This window comes from Diceros bicornis, chromosome 35, assembly GCF_020826845.1.
Source record: "Diceros bicornis minor isolate mBicDic1 chromosome 35, mDicBic1.mat.cur, whole genome shotgun sequence".
In the NCBI taxonomy this organism is placed as follows: domain Eukaryota; kingdom Metazoa; phylum Chordata; class Mammalia; order Perissodactyla; family Rhinocerotidae; genus Diceros; species Diceros bicornis.
In genome coordinates, this window is record NC_080774.1 from 33,741,058 (window position 1) to 33,759,813 (window position 18,756).

The following is an 18,756-nucleotide window of genomic DNA, read 5'->3' on the forward strand; positions in this document are numbered from 1 at the left end:
GTTCCATTACTTTTCTGTTTTTTGGGGGGTTTTTTGGTGAGGAAGATTGGCCTTGAGCTAATATCTGCGTTCATCTTCCTCTATTTCATATGTAGGATGCCGTGACAGCATGGCTTGATGACCAGTGCGTAGGTCCACACCCGGGATCCGAACCCGCAAACCCCAGACCAGCAAAACGGTGAGTGAACTTAACCACTCACCACCACGCCAGCGCCTGTTCCGTGACATTTTTGACATCATGCTCATTCAACCTAGTCAGCAAAAGTAGCAGCTGTTTTATTGGAAGACACTTGCATGTCAGAAGGTGGGAAATAAATGAAATGAATCAGGGGCCTCTCACCTCTGTGACACGTCTGCGAGTCTAGTGGTGTCAGGCCTTTTGAGGTGTCACTTTTATGGTTAAAGATAAGTTGCGGCATCTGGCCCTTCCTACAAATGAAAAAGAGGCATACTGCCTAGCGCGCCTTTGTGTATTCTGGAGGCAACATATTCCTTATTTTGGTGGGTAACTCCGGCTCTTTTACCGCAAGATCCAAAAAGCTGCTAGTTTTGAACGGGGCCCAGAGCAAAGAAGGCCCTGGGGCAGGTGCAGGCTGCTATGTAAGCTACTCTGGCATTAGGGCCATGTGATCAAGCAGATCCAATGGTGATTGAAGTGTTGGTGGCATTTGGAGATGTTGTTTTGTGGCTTTAACAGCCTCCTAAGATGAATCACAGCACAGACCCTTAGGATTTTGGAGCAAAGCCCTACTATCCACTGAAGACAACTGCTCAGCTTTTGGCTTGCTGCTGAGCCCTAGGAGAACTGAATGCATAACCATGGGCCACCAACTTAGCCCGTGACCTGGGATGCCCGTCATGAACTAGGTGAGGCAGCACCCCACCGTCCCATGAAGTGGTGTCTACGAGGTCAGTCTGGAGCAGGGCCTCAGGCACAATCAAGTCACATGAGTGTGTATACCCAATGTCTGTGACCCCCAGCCCTGACACATTCCCTTCACTCTCCCAGACCACATCTATGGCCTCATGGAGGATACCTACAATAAGTTGACTGAGGAAAAGAAGACTCAGGTCTGCTTTATATATAGTTCTATGTGATAGGCAGGCGCCACGCAAAACCACACCAGCTGAAGCATTACAGTGTCTGTGTGGGACATCCCTGAAAGAAAGTGACAAGCTACAATACTCCCAGGGGGCCCAGACTTAAGCAATGCACCTGGTTGTTTATTTTGCTTGGAGGGAGAAATGGCCAGAGATAACGAGTCAAGTTCAGTTCACAGAGGCACGATTTGGCTGGCTGGTCAAGAGCTTGGAAGGAATGTGAGAGGAACATTGGTGGCAAGGAGGTGTGGAGAAGAGGCATGTGCCTATACTTCTCTGAATGGGCAAAAAAGGTGAATTTCTTTGTTTCCTATAAGAATGCGCACCAAAGGGTAACCTCAGCAGAGGAGGATTCTAATAGTCAAGTGGACAAGATGACCTGTTGTGTGGGCACTACCCAGCTTCTCTTCCCAGCCACTCCTGTCGAGGCCCAAGGGGGCCATGAACAAAGTGGCTGAGAGGCAGGAATGGGGGTTATGCATGGGTTTAGCATCGTGGACTTCCACTCATCGAGGTTGATCTGTCCACAGCCACTGCTGAGTGCCAAATCTGCCAGGAGCCTAGACCAAAACAGGGTCCCTGATAGGGCACTATTCCCCAGGGTGATCAGGAAGCAACCAGGTGGCAGGTGATTACAATGCACCTCTTCTACCATGGAAGGGGCAGTGTTTTGCTCTTAGTGGGTTAGACACCTACGCTGGATACAGATTTGCCTTCCCTTCACACAATGTTCCTGTTAGCTACCATCTGTAGACTCACAGAATGCCTTATTCACCATAATGGTATTCCACTCAGCATGGCTTCTGATTAAGGAACTCACTGCCCATAAATGAAGTGCAGCAATGGACCCATGCTCATGGAATTCACTGGTCTTTTCCTGTTCCCCACCATCTGAAGCCGCTGACTTGAGAGAAGAATAGGTGTGTGAAGACGCAGTTACAGTACTACTACCTAGGTGGCAATACCTTGCAGGTTTGGGGCGGTGTTCCCCAGGAAGCTGCTTATGCTCTAAATCAGCGTCCATTATATAGCACTGATTTTCCCATAGCTGGGATTCACAAGTCCAGCAATCAAGGGTGGAAATGCGAGGGGCACCGTTCACTACTACCACTGTTACCCCTCATGATCCACTAGCATAATTTTTTTTCATGTTCATGTGACCTTATGCTCTACTGGTTTAGGGATCTTCATTCCAAAGGGAGAAAACACATTGATTTCTTTGGACTGGAAATTAAGACTGCCACCCAGCCCCTTACGGCTCCTCTCGCCTCTGACTCTACAGGCAAAAGGAAGAGAGTTTCCATGCAGGCCGCGGTGATTGATCCTGATTACCAAGAGGAAACTGGACTGCTGCTCCACAATGGAGGTAAGGAATACAGGAGATTCCTTAGGGTTTTCTTAGTATCACGTGCCCTGTGATTAACGTCAATGGAAAACTACAAGAAACCAGTCCAGGCAGGACTACGAATGGCTGTGACCCTTCAGGAATGAAGGTCAGGTTCTACCACTGAAATTGAAAAGGGTTTGCAAAGAACCACAACCAGCTGAGGTGCTTGCTGAGGCAAAGGGAATATGAAGTGGGTAATGGAAGAAGGTAGTTATAAATACCAGCTATGAAAGGGTGACTACCTGCAAAAACATGGAGTGACTGTTATATTTCTTCCTTATTCAGGTATGAATAAGTTTGAGTATTTTGTGTATTTTGTACATTAGTTAAATTTACATAAGTTTAAAAAAGCAGTAATACATCTGATAAGGGCTTAATCTCCAAAATATATAAAGAACTCATGCATCTCAACAACAAAAAAACTACCAACCCAATTAAAAAATGGGCAAAAGACCTGAACAGACATTTCTCCAAAGAAGATATACAGATGGCCAACAGACACATGAAAAGATGTTCAAAATCACTAACTATCAGGGAAATGCAAATTAAAACTACAATGAGATATCACCTCACGCCCGTCAGAATGGCTATAATTAACAAGACAGGAAACAATATGTGTTGGAGAGGATGTGGAGAAAAGGGAACTCTCATACACTGCTGGTGGGAGTGCACTGGTGCAGCCACTATGGAAAACAGTATGGAGATTCCTCAAAAAATCAAGGATAGAACTACCATATGATCCAGCTATTCCACTGTTGGGTATTTATCCAAAGAACTTGAAAACACCAATTTGCAAAGGTACATGCACCTCTGTGTTCACTGCAGCGTTATTCACAATAGCCAAGACTTGGAAGCAACCTAAGTGCCCATCAAGGGACGAATGGATAAAGAAGATGTGGTATATATACACAATGGAATACTACTCAGCCATAAGAAACGATGAAATCCAGGCATTTGTGACAACATGGATGGACATTGAGGGTATAATGCAAAGTGAAATAACTCAGAGGGAGAAGATCAAATACCGTATGATTTCCTTCATTAAGTAGTAGATAATAACAACAATAAACAAACACATAGGGACAGAGATTGGATTGGTGGTTACCAGAGGGGAAGGGGGGAGGGAGGAGGGTGAAAGGGATAATTTGGTACATGTGTGTGGTGATGGGTTGTAATTAGTATTTTGGTGGTGAACATGATGTAGTCCATGCAGAAATAGAAGCACAATGATGTACACCTGAAATTTTTACAATGTTATAAACCAATAAAGAAATAAATAAATAAAAAAATAAAAAAGCAGTAAAAGATTGAGTGATATGTACCGTTGTGCAAACGTGATTCTCTTATGGATGACTGTAAGTGCACTTTTGACAAATGGATGCCCAAAGGTGCAATAAATTGTCGCCCTTCTGCTATATCATTGGGCACAAGGGTTATTAAATGTTGCCACACGCAGGATCAGTTCTCAGGAGCCTCATAGTCCTGCAGTAGAAACCCTGCGGGCACCCTTGACTACCTCCTCGTCCTGATTAGACATGGGAGCTGGCGCTTCTCTTTCTATTTGGAGCTAAAGTATAGTCTTCCCTATCTTTCCTTTAGCAAATCACTTTCCTGGATGGCTGTGCCATGTCAGGAAGGGCCTGGGCTGCTGGGAACCAGGATGTATGCTCAACACCAGCTTGCACTGTAAAGGCCTCCCTGGCAGAGTCCAGCCTGCTGTGTGTCTGAAGGACACTTGCAGCCTTCTGATGGAGGAGGATAGCTCAGAACTGCCAAGCAATTCATCTGGGCCTTGACTTACAGGGTGTTTCCAGACGTGATGTTCAAAAAGCCACGTGGGAACCCTTTAGTTCCTGGTCATGGGGTGGGTTCTCAGGGTGAGCTCAGAGCAGTGTCTGTTCACCACCAGATGGGAAGCACTTCAGTATTTTGATTGGTAAGACTGTGTCCATTCATGGCCATGGATCATCAGTGTGGTGGCATTCCCTCAATGGACCTGCCTACACCCTCCCCTCTCATGCCTCATCTTTCAAAGCTCCCAACAGGAAAGGTTCACAGCCCCCATGACACATAACCACAGCACAAGGCTGTGGCAAATAACACAGCCATCCCAGGGGGCTACAAAATCTATGGGTTCAGGCCCATCTAGCCCTTTAGGACACGTCAGTAAAATCATGACTGAATGTGTAAACTGGCGAATGTCAGAGACCATGGACTTCAGAACCACACAAACCCAGAAGTCACCTTGGTATGCAACGGAGAGGGTGGTGGTTTTCTGTGGCCAAATAGAGGGACCCATAGCCTGGGAAATGAAAACCCATCCCTGATCCACCAGATCAACTCCCTCAGGGAAGAGTGGCCACAATGTACCTGACAGAGGCTGGGGCCTCCAGGACATTTCCTCCTGAAACAGCATTACATAAGTACGTGAAGGGATGCTGGAGAGCCTAGTGTGTAGGCAGCATAGACATGACGGAAGGAGGCCCAGATGTAGCCTTAAAAGCTGCATCACAAATCTTCGCCTGTGGATAGAAAACAAGCAGGAAAAGGAAGTCAGAGACCTGGACAAGGATCCCAGGAGGATTCAAATCTAGGTCAGGGGTGAACACGGAGCCCCTAGAGGGGCCTGAGGAAGGAAAGTCCTGCCTGCCTTTAGACCATTTACAAGTGACCTTCCTCGGGCCTTGTCCTCTCCCTGTGCACGTTTTGATATTTTTACCTCGTTTTCCCCACTTACAGCTGATGCAATTCCAGAGGTTGAACTAGAAAACTACAAGTTCCTAAAATGTGATCAAAAGAAACCTCAACAAGATAAGCAGAATGTAGAAAGGCAGCCCCTGCCTGTAGCACGACATGGTCCTGGGTAGTGCTGTTTTAAAGACACCCACATTTCAGTGGTTGTTGCTCTGCCTGTGAAAGTACCTTCAACCTTTAAATCCCAACAGAATGGGCACCGGGCCGTGTCTGCTCCTGGAGCAGCTGAATGATACTGAAATGAACTTGTCCTCTGACTTAGGAGTGACCCCACTGGCCAGGGAAGGGGCTGGCCCTTCTCCCTTCTCCTACATACAATAAGCTGATGACCCAGAAGAGTTCTTGATTCAAGGAGAAATGTGAGATTCTATGTCTCCCTTACATGCCGACAGAAAGCGACAGAACCACACCACAACTCCCAGGCTATAAAGGGAACAGGACTTTAATATAATATTCAAATATGGCATTTATTATTTACAACACATAACTACTGTCACTCCCCAATGGGTGAATAGGCGCTGGGGTAGACATGTCAGGGAGCTGGGGTGGGGTCGTCCCCGCTCTCTTGGGGTTCACGGGGCCCCAGGAATCAGCTTGCAATGCTCCCCTACCCATCAGGTGGGAGGAGCCGGCCCGGTGCATCGCAAGCGTCCCAGCTGTGTCCCCGCTGCTGAGGATGCGGCTGTGATTGGCCACTGGTATGGGGCTCGGTGTTGGGGCCTGGGGGCTGAGTAGAAGAGTCGGGTTATCTTGGGGGCCCTCCCTCAGAACCATGGCGCCACACCCTGTCCCCACTGCACTGGGTGCTCCAGTCCCTGTGCTCAGTGCTGTCAGCCACCAGTACCCCATTTGTCCCTGTCACATGAGCGATCATTTAGTATCACCTATTTTACAGAGGAGGAAACAGAGTCTCAGGAAGCTGGAGAGAGTCACCCCAGTCACAGGACTGCTCAGTAGTGGAGCTGGGATTCCAGTGCCAGCTGTCCGACTCCCAAAGGCCACGCTTAGCCCGAAGCTTTACTGAACCCCTAGGAGTCAGTCACCCCGGCCCAGACACTCACTCACCCCTGACCTTGATGATGGCCGGTTCTTCTTGGCCTTGAGTATTCTGCTGGCCAACTAGGCCTGGGGCCCTAGCTGGCAGGACAGGCTGTAGCTACAGGACACAGAAGCACCTGTGAGCCTACCAGGAGCCACACCTCAGGTGCCCCCCCACTGCCTGCCCAGCAGCTGGAGTCTGGGTGTCCCAGAGGTCGCAACACGGTAAGGCCTGGGGCTGACCAGGGGGCCACGGAGACAGGCTCTCTGGACTGGCCAACAAGGAGGGTCCACCTCTGCCCTCAGCCAACTCCTGCCTGGCCTCACCTATCATTCTCCTTGAGCAGCTCCATGTCCTGGAACCAGGCCCCAAATCACTCCTCGGGCTCTAGGTTGTAATTCTTTGCAGCCACCTGGAGCAACAGGATCTCCCTCATGACTCGGTATTCCTGGGGCCAGAGGGAAGGAGAGGATGGAGACAGGGCCTGGGTGGGGGATGCTGCAGAGGCCTTGTGGGGGGTGAGGAGTGGGGCAGGGGACCAGTCCTGGGAACTATCCTTCCCTCCAGTCACATGCAGGCTCTACCTGTTCTCAGAAGGGGAATAATCAACCCCTCCTCCAGGAAGTTTTCCTTAACGCCATCCTCCCCTCAACTCACCTGCCAATTGGATGGATCTCCCTCTTCTCTGTTATCAAACTCTTCCTCTCAATCTAAGATACTGGGGGTGGAGCCAGGGACTGTTCTGCCCAGAGGGTCTCTGATTTCCACCTCCTTCCCCTCCCCTGCAGGGAGGGCCACAGCTGCTCACCTCAGTCCTTTTCTCAAGGTTGATCTCATTCCCCTGGAAGGCAGACAGCCAGAGTCCATCAGAGCCCCCCAGCCTGACTGGCCCTCTATGCCCACCCCTTCTCATGGTGCACGACTGCCAGGTCCCCAGAGGGGGCCGGGCATGCAGAGAAAACAGGACTTGGACCTAGGCTGGGCTCTGGGCTCCAGAGGAGGAGGACAGGGGGGTGAGGCTGAGGGATCCTCTCTGATGACAGACATGGAGGCTGAGGCCTCAGGCAGAGGGGACTGCTCAGCCACTTATGTGCTGCCTGACTTGGGGGGACCCGACATCTCTCTCCCCCATGGGCAGCATGGGACGGAGAGGCTGAGTCCAGCTTAGATAAAACCTCACGCAGCTGTGCCATCAGGCAGCTCTGAGCTTCCCCAGCCTGGGGATAGTTTCTCAAGTGAGAAACTATCAAAACCACAGCCTGCCCAGTCCCCCTTTCCCCCTCGCCCCTCCTCTCTTTCCAGACCTCCAGCCTCCACTCTACCTTGGTCATCAATTCTCTTCTCAAGGACTTGTCATGGCTATAGAGCTCCTTAAGTTTTTCTGAGCTCTCCCTGAGGGGAGTGGAAAGAAGGAAGGATAAATTGGGGGATAATGAGAGGGGTCTGAGTGCAAATCCCTTTTCTTTGCAAACCCAAGAGATGCAACCTGCCTGGAGGAGTGTTCTCACTGGGCTCCTCTGAGCGCTAAAGTCTCGTGGGACTGGGCGGGGGCTCTCCTGTTGGTCACTGGGGTCTCCATTCCCCAGCTCTACAGAGCAGCTCTGTTTGACCACTTTGAGTTTCAACTGGGCATAGAGTTCTGTTGCCATAAACACTTGAAAATCTCCAATGTGGCTCAACCCTGGCATTTAGGGAAACTGAGTCCTGAAGCAGAACTGGTGCACTAAGGACCCCGGGAGGCTTAGAGACCCCCCACCGAGGCCCAGGCCCTGTCCCCAGCATTTGCTGCCTCCCAGGAGTTCCCACGTGACTGAGGGGGCAATGGCAGACATACGAGAGATCCCCCATCCACCCTGGTCCTCCTATGGAGAGGGGCCTACCCACTGGGAAACATCCACCCACTTGTTCTTCAGGTGGCTTATGGAGGTTTTCTGCAGAGCAGAGATGACAGCACGGAGTGAGGAGAAGTTCTTCAGGATCTCGCACTCCTGGGGAAGGAAAGAGAATGAGCTGTGAGGTGGGGTGCTGGAGACCCGCTTGCTCTAGCTTCAGTCCCCTTCTATTTAAATCTCTCCTCCTGGATGAGACAGATGCTCAGGGAGCCCCAGAAGGGCACATTTAGGACCCAGAGAGTAACACTCACAGGGAGGAGGATTTTAGCTCAACCCAGGGAAGGAGCCAGGGAGGAAGTGAGCATCCTCCCACTGGGACCTGGAGTCAAGGTCAGCGGGCCCCTGGAAGGAAAGGCCTAGGGACTGTGCAGGGGCTTAGACCACACACTGCAATCCTGGGAGCTGATAAAGGTGGAGAGGCCGTTCCCAAGGCTCCAGAGAGGGGCTCCACTGGGCCTCCCGCAGCACACCTGGGCCACTTGGATGCAGTGTTCCACCACCCTCGCCCTGTCCTGGGCCGTCATGCTCGGGTCCCCGAGGCAGGTGGTGACGACGAGGCTGACCACCCTTCTGAAGTGGTCAACGGTGGCTCGGACGGTGGGTGCCAGGTGCTCATTGCCGGGCTTGTTCCTCTTGCCCCAGGTGGATCCCAGGCACTGAGAGGGTACCACCTTCCGGAAGAGCTCCTGGGGAACAGGGGGAGTGTCACCCAGCCCTGCCACACCCCAGCTCCGTGTCTACCACCCCCAAAGTGCCGCACAGGGGTCACGGTTTAGAGCTGGAGCTCAGGAAGCTCAGGATGTGGTCTGAGCCTTGTGAGAGTCCCTGGGTTTTCTTCTCTGTCCACTGCAGGCACCCAGCACAGGATGACCCAGGACCCAATACTGGCAGGGAAGGGAGGGGGCATTTGCACCCAGCCCGTCCTGGCTAACTCCAAGCTCCAGACGGTGGCTCAACTAGGCTCATCCCAAGGGGGCATCTTCCACCACCCTGATGCCCCCTCTGGTCCCACTCCGATTCTGATGCACATTCCCCTGCGGCAGCTACAACCACAGGCTCTGTCTGTCTCCCTTGTAGTGAAGTACACATCAGGTCTCTAATAAATGCTGAGGCTGTTGAGCCTCCTGAGCAGCCGGTTGGGTCACCAGTGACCTGGCTGCACACAGTGAGTTCCCCTCCCCCACTGATGGGCCAGGCCCCGCGCAGCTTTCCATCTCTTCTACCTCATGGAGCCGGCACAGCCACTCTGTGCAGCAGGTCCTGTTAGTGTCCACCTCTACGGTCTGCAGGTGGACAGCAAAGCCTTGGGGGTTCAGAAAGTTGCCCAGGTCGTACGGTTGGTAAGGGGGAGCACCAGGATTTGGGCCCAGGTCATAGGAGTCCGGATCAGGTCTGGGGCACTGATGGCAGAGGGAAGGCCTGCCCCTCCGCCCTGAGAGCCCAGCTGCTCACCACATCCATCACGGTCAACAGCTCCGCCACCAGCTTAGGAGGGAAGGCCGTGAAGTTAGGCTTCTTCTCATCCTCCTTAATGGCCACAGGTGGAGATGGACTTCCCACTAGAAATGATGGTCCAGGTGACTCCAGCTCAGCAGCTCCCACTCCTGCTGGAGCCGACGTGGGCCCTTGCTCCAGCTCCAACACTGCTGATGGAGGGGACGCTGGCTCCAGCGCTAGAGGGGGTGGTATTGACGGAGCTGGAGCCAGCTCTACCTCCACCACTGTCCACTGCCCTGCTTCTGCCGCCGGCTGGAGCTCTGCAGCTGGCGCTGCAGCGGGATAAAGAGAAAGGTTCACCCACATAGCTGACTTTCCACGTGTCCTTCCAAACACAGGAAAGATCCCACTTCCCTTCCGGGAATACCCAGCCTGCAGGCCGCCTTACCCTCTGGCTCTGCCTCAGTGGCCTCCAGAAGCTCACACCGGGCAAGGGAAAGAGGGTCACAGCAGCTCATCTCCTAAGCAGGCAAGGTGACCTGCATGTACATCCCCTTTAGCTTGAAAAAGGGACAGCCCCAGTCTGGTCCCTCCCTAGTTCTGGTCCAAGCCCGGCATCTCAAGGTCCTGAGTGTGGAGACCCTCTGCTCCTGCTCTCATCTCAGAGCAGCACTGGATGGTGCGGGTGGCCTCGTGCACCTGCCCCTTGTCTAGTGAGTTGGTGGAGTCGAAACCATTGGGCAGCTCCTCGACGACCTCCTGAGTGGAGTTCTGCAAAGACTGCCCGGGAGCTGGGCCAGAAGGAATCAGGGGCTGCTTGCACACTGCCACTGGGGCCGACCCCCAAGAGAAAGTCTGCTCCTCAGTTCAGGCACAGGGGGCATCCCTGCAAAGAACTGTGGTCAGGGAGGGAAAGAGATGAAACCTCTAGGGCTCGGTAACATATGAGAAGAGGAGCTCACCTTGTCACGCTGCCAGCCATGACCCTGTATGAACATGACAGACCCACCAGGCTTCCGACACCGAACTACCAGCTCCTGCCTAGGAATGACCCACCCCTCATGCCCTGCCTTCCCCCCTCCACACAGACACATGCACACACACACACACACACACACACACACACACGAAGAGGGGCAAGGAGTGTGGGGCTGATCAGGTGGGATCACAGTTGTGTCCTGGCCTGCACTAGCCTTTCCTGGGCTGCCCTGTTGTTATCTTTCGCTGCCTCCTGCCAGATGCCCAGAGGCATCGGGGATGAGGGCTGAGCCAACGTCGGCAACGACGAAAAAGATTCTCTTTCTGGGCTTTTTTGAGCCAGATCTTCCAAAAATCGGGACACAACAACTAAACATCTTTGTCTGCTGACTGTCGCCAGTCAAGTGAGCTGGATGGGGGTCTGTGGGTGCCTGGTTACCAGAGTTCTAAGATCTGTTGAGGTCTATGACCAAAGAAGTGAGGTCATTTTTCAAGATTCCATTACCTGGGCCCCTTCCCTCAATCAGACTTGCCCAGAGCTGCCCCCTGCCCCCAGGCTGCTCACCCTCCTCCCCCATGTCATCTCCTGAACTGTACACAAGGAGCCCACACAGCCCTAGCCACAGCTCCCTGGAAACCTCACTCGGGTCCTAGGTTTGAGGAGACAGAGATGAAGGCAGACCTCCTTTTTCTTACCAGTTCTGCATCCTGGGAAAGTCACTGTGCCTCTCAGGTCCTCCCCAGTCTCCAAACCTGTACCATGGGGATCAGGCTAGAATCTACTTCCTAGGGACGTCACCCAGTGTATATGAGATAATATCTATTACCCCTGTGGGCTAGTGTCACTTGTACCTAAGGCCCAAACTTAGAGATGGAAGAATAATAATGAGGGGTGACACGCAGCACAGAACACCACTCAAAACAGGCCTGGGTTCCAGGAATGTGATATTGGGACAGTCACATCCAACTTGGCCTCATTTTCAGGTCAGCATCATGAGGGGGTAGAAACTAATGGAAATTCAGATATTGCCATACTGTGGCATAAAACCATTCAATTGTTTGCTGCTTTATGTAGAATCAGATCCAAGAGCCTCATCTTGGCCTATGAGGTGGACAGCCTCCACAGTGGTACCCAGTAAGCCCCACCCATGTTATACACCTCCCCGTGGAACCACTAAGTGGTTAGTCACTGGCTTCTGAACATAATAACAGCCAAAGTGACGGGATGTCTTGTCTAGATTTTAACTAAAAAAGTCTCTCACTTCCACTTACTCCGTGTCTCTCTCTCTCTGTCGAATCCCTGGAACTGAGGAATCAAATACCGGTGTTTTGGGACTGCCCAATGTGGAGGCCCATCGAGGAGAGAAGCAAGGGAGTGCCCAGGCCAACAGACAGAAGGGAACTCAGGCTCTCAGTTCAAACTGAACCCTGAAGGCTGAGAGTGAACTTGGGGGCCAGTCCTCCCCCCGTGGAGCCTCAGTTGAGGCCAAAGCCCCAACCTGTTAAACTCATTGAGGCAGAGGCGCCCAGCTAAAACCTGCCTGATTGCTGATCCACACAAATTGTGAGATAGTCAACATTTGTAGTTTTGAAATGCAAGGTTGCGGCAATGAAGTCAGAGAGGGAAAGGTAACTGACACAGCCCACCAGGCCCTGGCCCTACCTTCCACCCCAGCTCCTGTTCTCTCCTCCCAGGCTCCCTCCAGCCACACTGGCCACCTTTCTAACCTCTTCCGGCCAAACTCACTCTTGCCTGCAAGACTCTGCATCAGTCGCACCTTCTCCCTGACACACTGCTACCAGGCTCATGCAGGGCTGGCTCCCCCCTGTTATTCTGGTCCCAGCAAATGTCACCCCAGTGAGGCCTTTCAGACCCTCCTACCAGTGACCCCCAGCCCTCCCTCACAGCCCCCTGCTGTGTTTCTCTACAGCACTTGCTCTTTTCTTTCTCATGTCTTTGCTTTTGTCCCTTTCTCCTCTAGATTGTGAGCTCCTGGCGGGCAGGGACCACTTGGTCATTTTCATCCTGCGCTTCGGCCCACCAGGGCACCCAGCACAGGGTGAGTGCTCAGTGCACAGTTGCTGAATCAGTACATGGGAAGCTCTTGCACCCCTCCCCCTGCTTATGACCAATTTTGATTGTGGAGATGAACACTAGTAAGAGGAGGTACAAGTTGTTTCTGAGGCAGGGGGACAGCCAGAAAGACCTCTGCTTGACTCTTCGCTGCTCCAGGTGCTCAAGAAAAGTTCAGTGGACACTGTGTAAATTCCAGGTTTACAGCAGAATGACTTGATATATATATATTATGTAACGGTTACCAAAATAAGGTTAGTTAACATCCATCACGAAACAGAAATAAAAGCTTTTTTCCTGGTGATGAGAAGTTTTAGGATCTACTCTCTTAGCAACTTTCAAATATACGACACAGCAGTGTTAACTTGCACAGTGCTGTATATCAAGTATGTCTCAGTAGAACTGAAAAAACATAAAAACAAAAACTCACTGGCAACCACTGACACAAGAGGTTGCCTGCCTCCTGGTGGCCAGCACTAGCACTGCAGCCCTTGCCAAAACTCCACCAAACAGAAAGGAACTTTTCTTCAGGTGTCCTCAAGGCAGAGGCTCTCCAGGGTCCCAGGGGTAAAGGAGCAGGACCTGTCGGCTTCGAGGGAGTGGGAGCAATCTCGGGAGCCTACCTTTCCCCCCATCTTGCTGTCCTGCACCAGGTGTCCTCTTCACTCCTGAGGCATCCAACCTCAACCAGGACAATGAATCTCCCCTCCCTCCAGATGAGGGCCCCGACGGTCCAACAAGGACTGGTCTTCTCCCTGGACTCTGGACTTGGTGTCCAGTGCTCTAGCATCTTCTTCCTTATCCCCAGTTCTCATCCACCCAAGCCCCCAAGCCTCCTCAGTTCTAAAGGATCTCCAGGGGGTGGAAAGCATTTTCTCAGCATTGATGACAGTAGGTCATCGACGGAGAACCCACTCCAACAGACATGTTGCAAGCACATGGAACGCTTGGAGTCACCTGCGGGATGCACTCCACTTTATATAGAAGGACCCTCATTGAGGTCTTCTCTCCTGTTCCCAATGCCTACACTAGGGGAGGATGGGCTCATCACAGTTCTGGGTGCCCGCAGAGGTGGACTGCAGGACCCCAGTCCTGTGCTCCCCAGGCTGGGCCAGGGATGGGTCTGGAACAGGTAGAAACCTAGGAACCTTACACATTCCTCTGCCCATCTCTGCGCCCCTGGACACGTATCTAGGAGAACGGATGTTACTGCCCCGTGGGAGAGCTGCCTGCAACCTCTCTCCCTCTTGCCTCCTGTCACTTCCCCGGTGTCAGCTCTTTCTTGACTGCACCTCCGTGGTCCCCACATGAGAAGTCAGTGAGAGTGGGGGTGCCTGTGCACATGCGATGATGAGGGGAAAATGACCCCATATGGAGAAGGGTGGGCAGCAATCCCCTAGGATCTTAATGCCTCTCATTGCCAAAGGAAACCTGAGGGAAGGGGTGGAGCCTTGGCCAAGGAAGCTGGAGCTCTCTCTAGTCTTCGGGACCCGGACTACCTCCCGTGGTCTGGGCCAGTACCTGCCTCTTCCTGGGCCAGTTTACCAACTGTACAGTGAAGGGTAAGATGTGCAACAGCACAAACATGTGCTCGGCCAGGACAAGTCATCAGGCCCCATAGATACATTAAGTACGCTTTAAGTGTATTGAAGACATTAATATTGCTGTGCAATCATCACCACGATCCATCTTCAGAACTCTTCTCCTCTTGCAAAACTGAAACTCTATACCCATTCATGAATAACCCCCCATTCCTCCTCCTCCCAGCCCCTGGCAAACACCATTCTACTTTCTGTCTCTCTGAATCTAGCGACTTCAGGAACCTCATAGAAGGGAAATCACACAAGGTTGTATTTTTGTGACTGGCTTATTTCATTTAGAGTAATATCATGAAGGTTCATCCATGGTGTGCCATATCTTAGAATTTACTTCCTTTTTTAAGGATGAATAATATGCCATTGTATGTATATACCACATTTTGCATATCCATACATCCCTGGACAGAAACCATAACCGGGCCCAAAAGCAAGCCCAAAATAAAATGGGCCCCCAGCCCGATTTTCATCAACTGTCCCCTGGAGACTCCTTTCTTAAGGCACGTCTCATATGATGTTTACTAAGGATCTAATCTTGGGCCGTGAGTTGTTTTTTTCAGAAACTCCGTTTTTGCTCCTTGAGCAAGTTTCAACTGGTTTGAGCCAACGAGACCACAAGATGGCTGGCAAGACTCAAACCACGAGTGCACAAGTGACTGGAGAATGACCTGGGGGACCAAGAACTCCCCTGTCGATGATGTTAAGGACACCGCCTTTCGAACGGGGGATGTATGACAGAACATGAAAATCTTCTGCGCTTGCAGAAAATGCCTAGGACTGCCCCCAACCTTCCTGCACCTGCTGCTTTGCCCTTAAAAAGCCCTTTTCAACAGCCCATCGGGGAGAAAGATTTAACCTTTGTCTGCTGTCTCCTTGCTGGCCAACCACGTAATACAGCTTTTTCCCTTCTACAAGAGTGGGTATCCCATGTTTGGCTTAAGGGGTGCATTGGGCAGCGAGCCCTTCCTCGGTTACAATACTTGGGTGGCTTCCATGTTTTAGCTGTTGTGAATAATGATGCTATGAACATGGGTGCTGAAATATGTCTTTGAAAACATGCTTTCAACTGTTTTGGGCGGGGGTATATGCCCACAAGTGGAATTGCTGGATCCTATATAATTATATTTTTAATTTTTTTTAGGAATTGTTATACTGATTTTTACAGCAACTATATATTTTATATTCCTGCCACAGTGCACAAGGGTTCCAACTTCTCCACATCTTGGCCAACACTGATTCTACTCTTTTTCTTCTTTTTTTGATAGATGTCATCCTAATGAATGTGAGGTGGTCTCTCACTGTGTTTCTGCTTTGCATTTCCCTTATGATTACTGATGTTGGGCATCTTTTCATAAGCTTATCGGTCACTTGCAGATCTTCTTTGAGGAAATGTCTATTCAAGTACTTTGTTCATTTCTGATTTGGGTTGTTTGTTTTTTATTGTTGAGTTTAGGAGTTCCCTATTTATTCTGGATAGTAAGCCCTTGTCAGATACATGGTTTGCAAATATGGTCTCCCATCCTGTGGGTTGTGCTTTTACTCTGTTGATAATGTTTTTTGAGGCACAAAACTTTTTAATATCCATGAAGTCCAGCTTGTGTATCTTCTTATTTTATTGCCTGCTCCTTGGTGTCATATCCATGAAATCATTGCCAAATCCTATTTTGTCAAGTTTTGTCTTATGTTTTCTTCTAAGGCTATTATAGTCTTACATTTAGGTCTTTGATCCACTGGGAATTAAGCTTTGTATATGGTGTTAGATAAGGGTCCAAGTTGATTCTTTTGCATGTAGATATCCACAATTTCCAGCACAAGTTGTTGAAAAGACTGTCTTTTCCTCATTGAATAATCTTCGCGCCCTTGTCAAACATCATTTGGTCATATGGGTGAGGGTTAATTTCTGGGCTCTCAATTCTGTTTCCATTGGTCAACATGTCTGTCTTTATGCCATGACAATGTTGTTCCGATATTGTAGATTTGTAGTAAGTTTTCAATCAGGAAAGAATGAGTCCTCCAACTTAGTACCTCCTTTCAAGATTGTTTTGGGTATCTGGACTTACTTGAGATTCCATAAGAATTTTTGGATGGGTTTTTTTTCTATTTCAGCACAAAATGTCCTTGAGATTTTGATAAGGACTGCACTGCATTTGTTGATCTCTTTGGATAATATTGACACCATCACAATAAGGAGTCTTCCAATCCATGGTGATGGGATGTCTTTCAGTTCTGGTAGTGCCGGGCGGTTGTTCAGGTTGACGAGTGCTCGAGGTAGTCATGCAGAAACCCACAATTCCTCCTCACTGTGCCTTCACCATTTCCTTAGAACCCATCGACAGTCAACAGAAGGCAAAATGCATGTAAAATGCACGTGGGAAGTTTTCAAGGACTGGGTGTGCATGGAGCACACATTTCTTCCACTCCTCTCCATTAGCAAGAACCACGGACTGAACTAGCAGACCCTAACACAAGGGGCCTGCAGACTCAACCAGCAGACCCCAACAAATGGGGACTGTGGACTAACCAAGGGCTAAGACTGATGCTCTCTTAGAGCATCTTGTCAGTCTAGACTGACCCATTGACCCTGGACTGAAATGCCAGTTAGATCGGGAGCTCAACACAAAGACAGTGGATCTCAGATCCGAGAGGAACTTACCCACGGCCCTCAGAAACAGCGAAAAAGATGGAGACCTCAAAGGTTTTGCAGGTACCAATGCCTGTGTTTCTCATCTCCGAAGCCATCAGATGAGTCCTTTGAATCCCACTGCTGCCACCAAACTGTTACAAAACAAAATTTAACTGAGTAAATTTTAAACATCTTATTGGCTTTATTCAACAATTCATGAATCAGGCAACATCCAGTCTAGCAGAGAGAAAGGAGCGCCAAGGAGCTGGACAACATGAAGGACTTTTATAGGCAGAAGGGAGCAGGAACAAGGAAGTTACACTAGACACAACAGCGGGTTGGTTACTGCAAGGTTACCTTCCTTTAGGGGATGGCAGGGCTCCATCAGGAAGATGACCTACCTGCTGCTCATCAGGCGATCCCCCACTGACTGGTTTAAGATTCCATTCCTGGGAGGGCCAAAAGTCTAATTAAGTCTCAGCTTGTTGACATGGGGCTTAGCCTAAGCGGCTCCATTTGGGCCTGGTGTCTTGTTTTAAACACATGACTTCTGCTGGTCCCTGCTTTCCCCAGTTACCCCCCGGCTGTCCCTTCACTGACCATTGTTGGTCACACACCCACTGCACCTGCCTCCAGTCCTTCCCCCCCAACACCGTAATCTCACACACAGCTCCTCCCGACAGTATCATGACGTCTCCCACCACACGTCCCCTATACCTTCCACACTGCCAGCCAGATGCTTCACAAACACCACCACCATTTATGTCCAATGGGCTGAGAGGGCTGCCCGTGCACTGGGAATCAGGAGTCGCAGGGTCTGTCACTTGGCCTCCAATAACCTATTGTACCCCAGCTGAAGTGCTTACCCTGCGGAGAGACTCAGTTGTAGCCAACTCCATCGAACAACATCATCTTTGCCCCAGGCTTCCTTCAAAATGCTCCCCCCACTTTCTGCCCCAACCGCTCCTTGAGGGGTCATTTTGGGGTAGCCTTCGAGGCCACCCTGGTGATTTTGTGCCCAGGCACAAACATCCCTCGGCCCACAAACACTTTAACCATACCCCCTGAAATCATATAGCACAGGTAACCAGTCAATGGATGCAAATTACTGGTTTTACCTCCAAGACCGCTAATGAATACTTTACACCAGGAGCATCCACATTTGGGTTTTACTGTGGGCTGATATCACAAGGCTCTCACCCAGTGAGCTTCTCTCTTCCCCAGCCCTCTGAGCAGCTTGCTCCAGGATATATTCTGCAATACATCATTGTCTGTCTCTCAGACTGCTTCCCTCAGGTCGCAGGAAACTTCCCCTGAGTTTCCTGCCCTGACTGGCTACCACCAACCCATATAGACACTGTCAGTCCTATAGCACTGGGTGTTCAGTTCTACTAGGACTGACTGACTGGACTGGGCACAGGTGCGGTGGCCCTACCCACACAAAATCAGGAAACTGAGGCAACCAAGAAGTATCGACAACCTTAACCCAACATGGACAACAACTCCGTAAGACCCTATCCTAGCCCTTTTACAACACTCTCATGAGTCTCTTGCCTAAATGGCTTTAGAAAACGGCCTGGCCCTAGAGTGTCTATACCAGCTAAGGAAGGAGGGGTTTGTGCCTTTCCTGGAACCACTTGCTGAACGTACATCAACACACAAGTCCAAACCTACCACCACCAGATGACCCAAGAGGTTAAAATATTGCATAATATTACCCAAATCTTGAACAGATACCCAAGGCCCCTGAGATCACTAACCTACTTTCATGGCTGGTCTCTCCAAGTTGGGGACAATGGAAACGGACTGGATTTTAGACTGTTGCTTGTACAATCACAGGACTTGTTTCTATAGCCCTCATCAGATGTTTACTCTC

At 50.5% G+C, this 18,756-nt stretch overlaps 1 protein-coding gene and 1 long non-coding RNA gene across 2 annotated transcripts in view; both read right to left on the bottom strand.

The window, feature by feature from the left end:
• Positions 1-5,666: 5,666 nt before the first annotated feature.
• LOC131398560 (uncharacterized) lies at positions 5,667-6,537 on the bottom strand. The gene is made up of 2 exons (XR_009216921.1): positions 6,308-6,537; positions 5,667-5,969 (listed from the first exon to the last, which is right to left on the bottom strand). It is a non-coding gene; the product is annotated as an uncharacterized LOC131398560 (long non-coding RNA).
• A 1,606-nt stretch (positions 6,538-8,143) lies between these two features.
• LOC131398630 (ral guanine nucleotide dissociation stimulator-like) overlaps positions 8,144-18,756 on the bottom strand; it is a 28,875-nt gene continuing 18,262 nt past the window's right edge. The window contains exons 2-5 of the mRNA XM_058532262.1: positions 17,598-17,747; positions 16,966-17,032; positions 9,626-9,942; positions 8,144-8,269 (exon numbers count right to left, since the gene is read on the bottom strand). Of these exons, the coding sequence (XP_058388245.1) occupies positions 8,144-8,269; positions 9,626-9,942; positions 16,966-16,996 (474 nt within the window). The 5' untranslated portion in view covers positions 16,997-17,032; positions 17,598-17,747. The remainder of the gene's footprint in view (positions 8,270-9,625; positions 9,943-16,965; positions 17,033-17,597; positions 17,748-18,756) is intronic.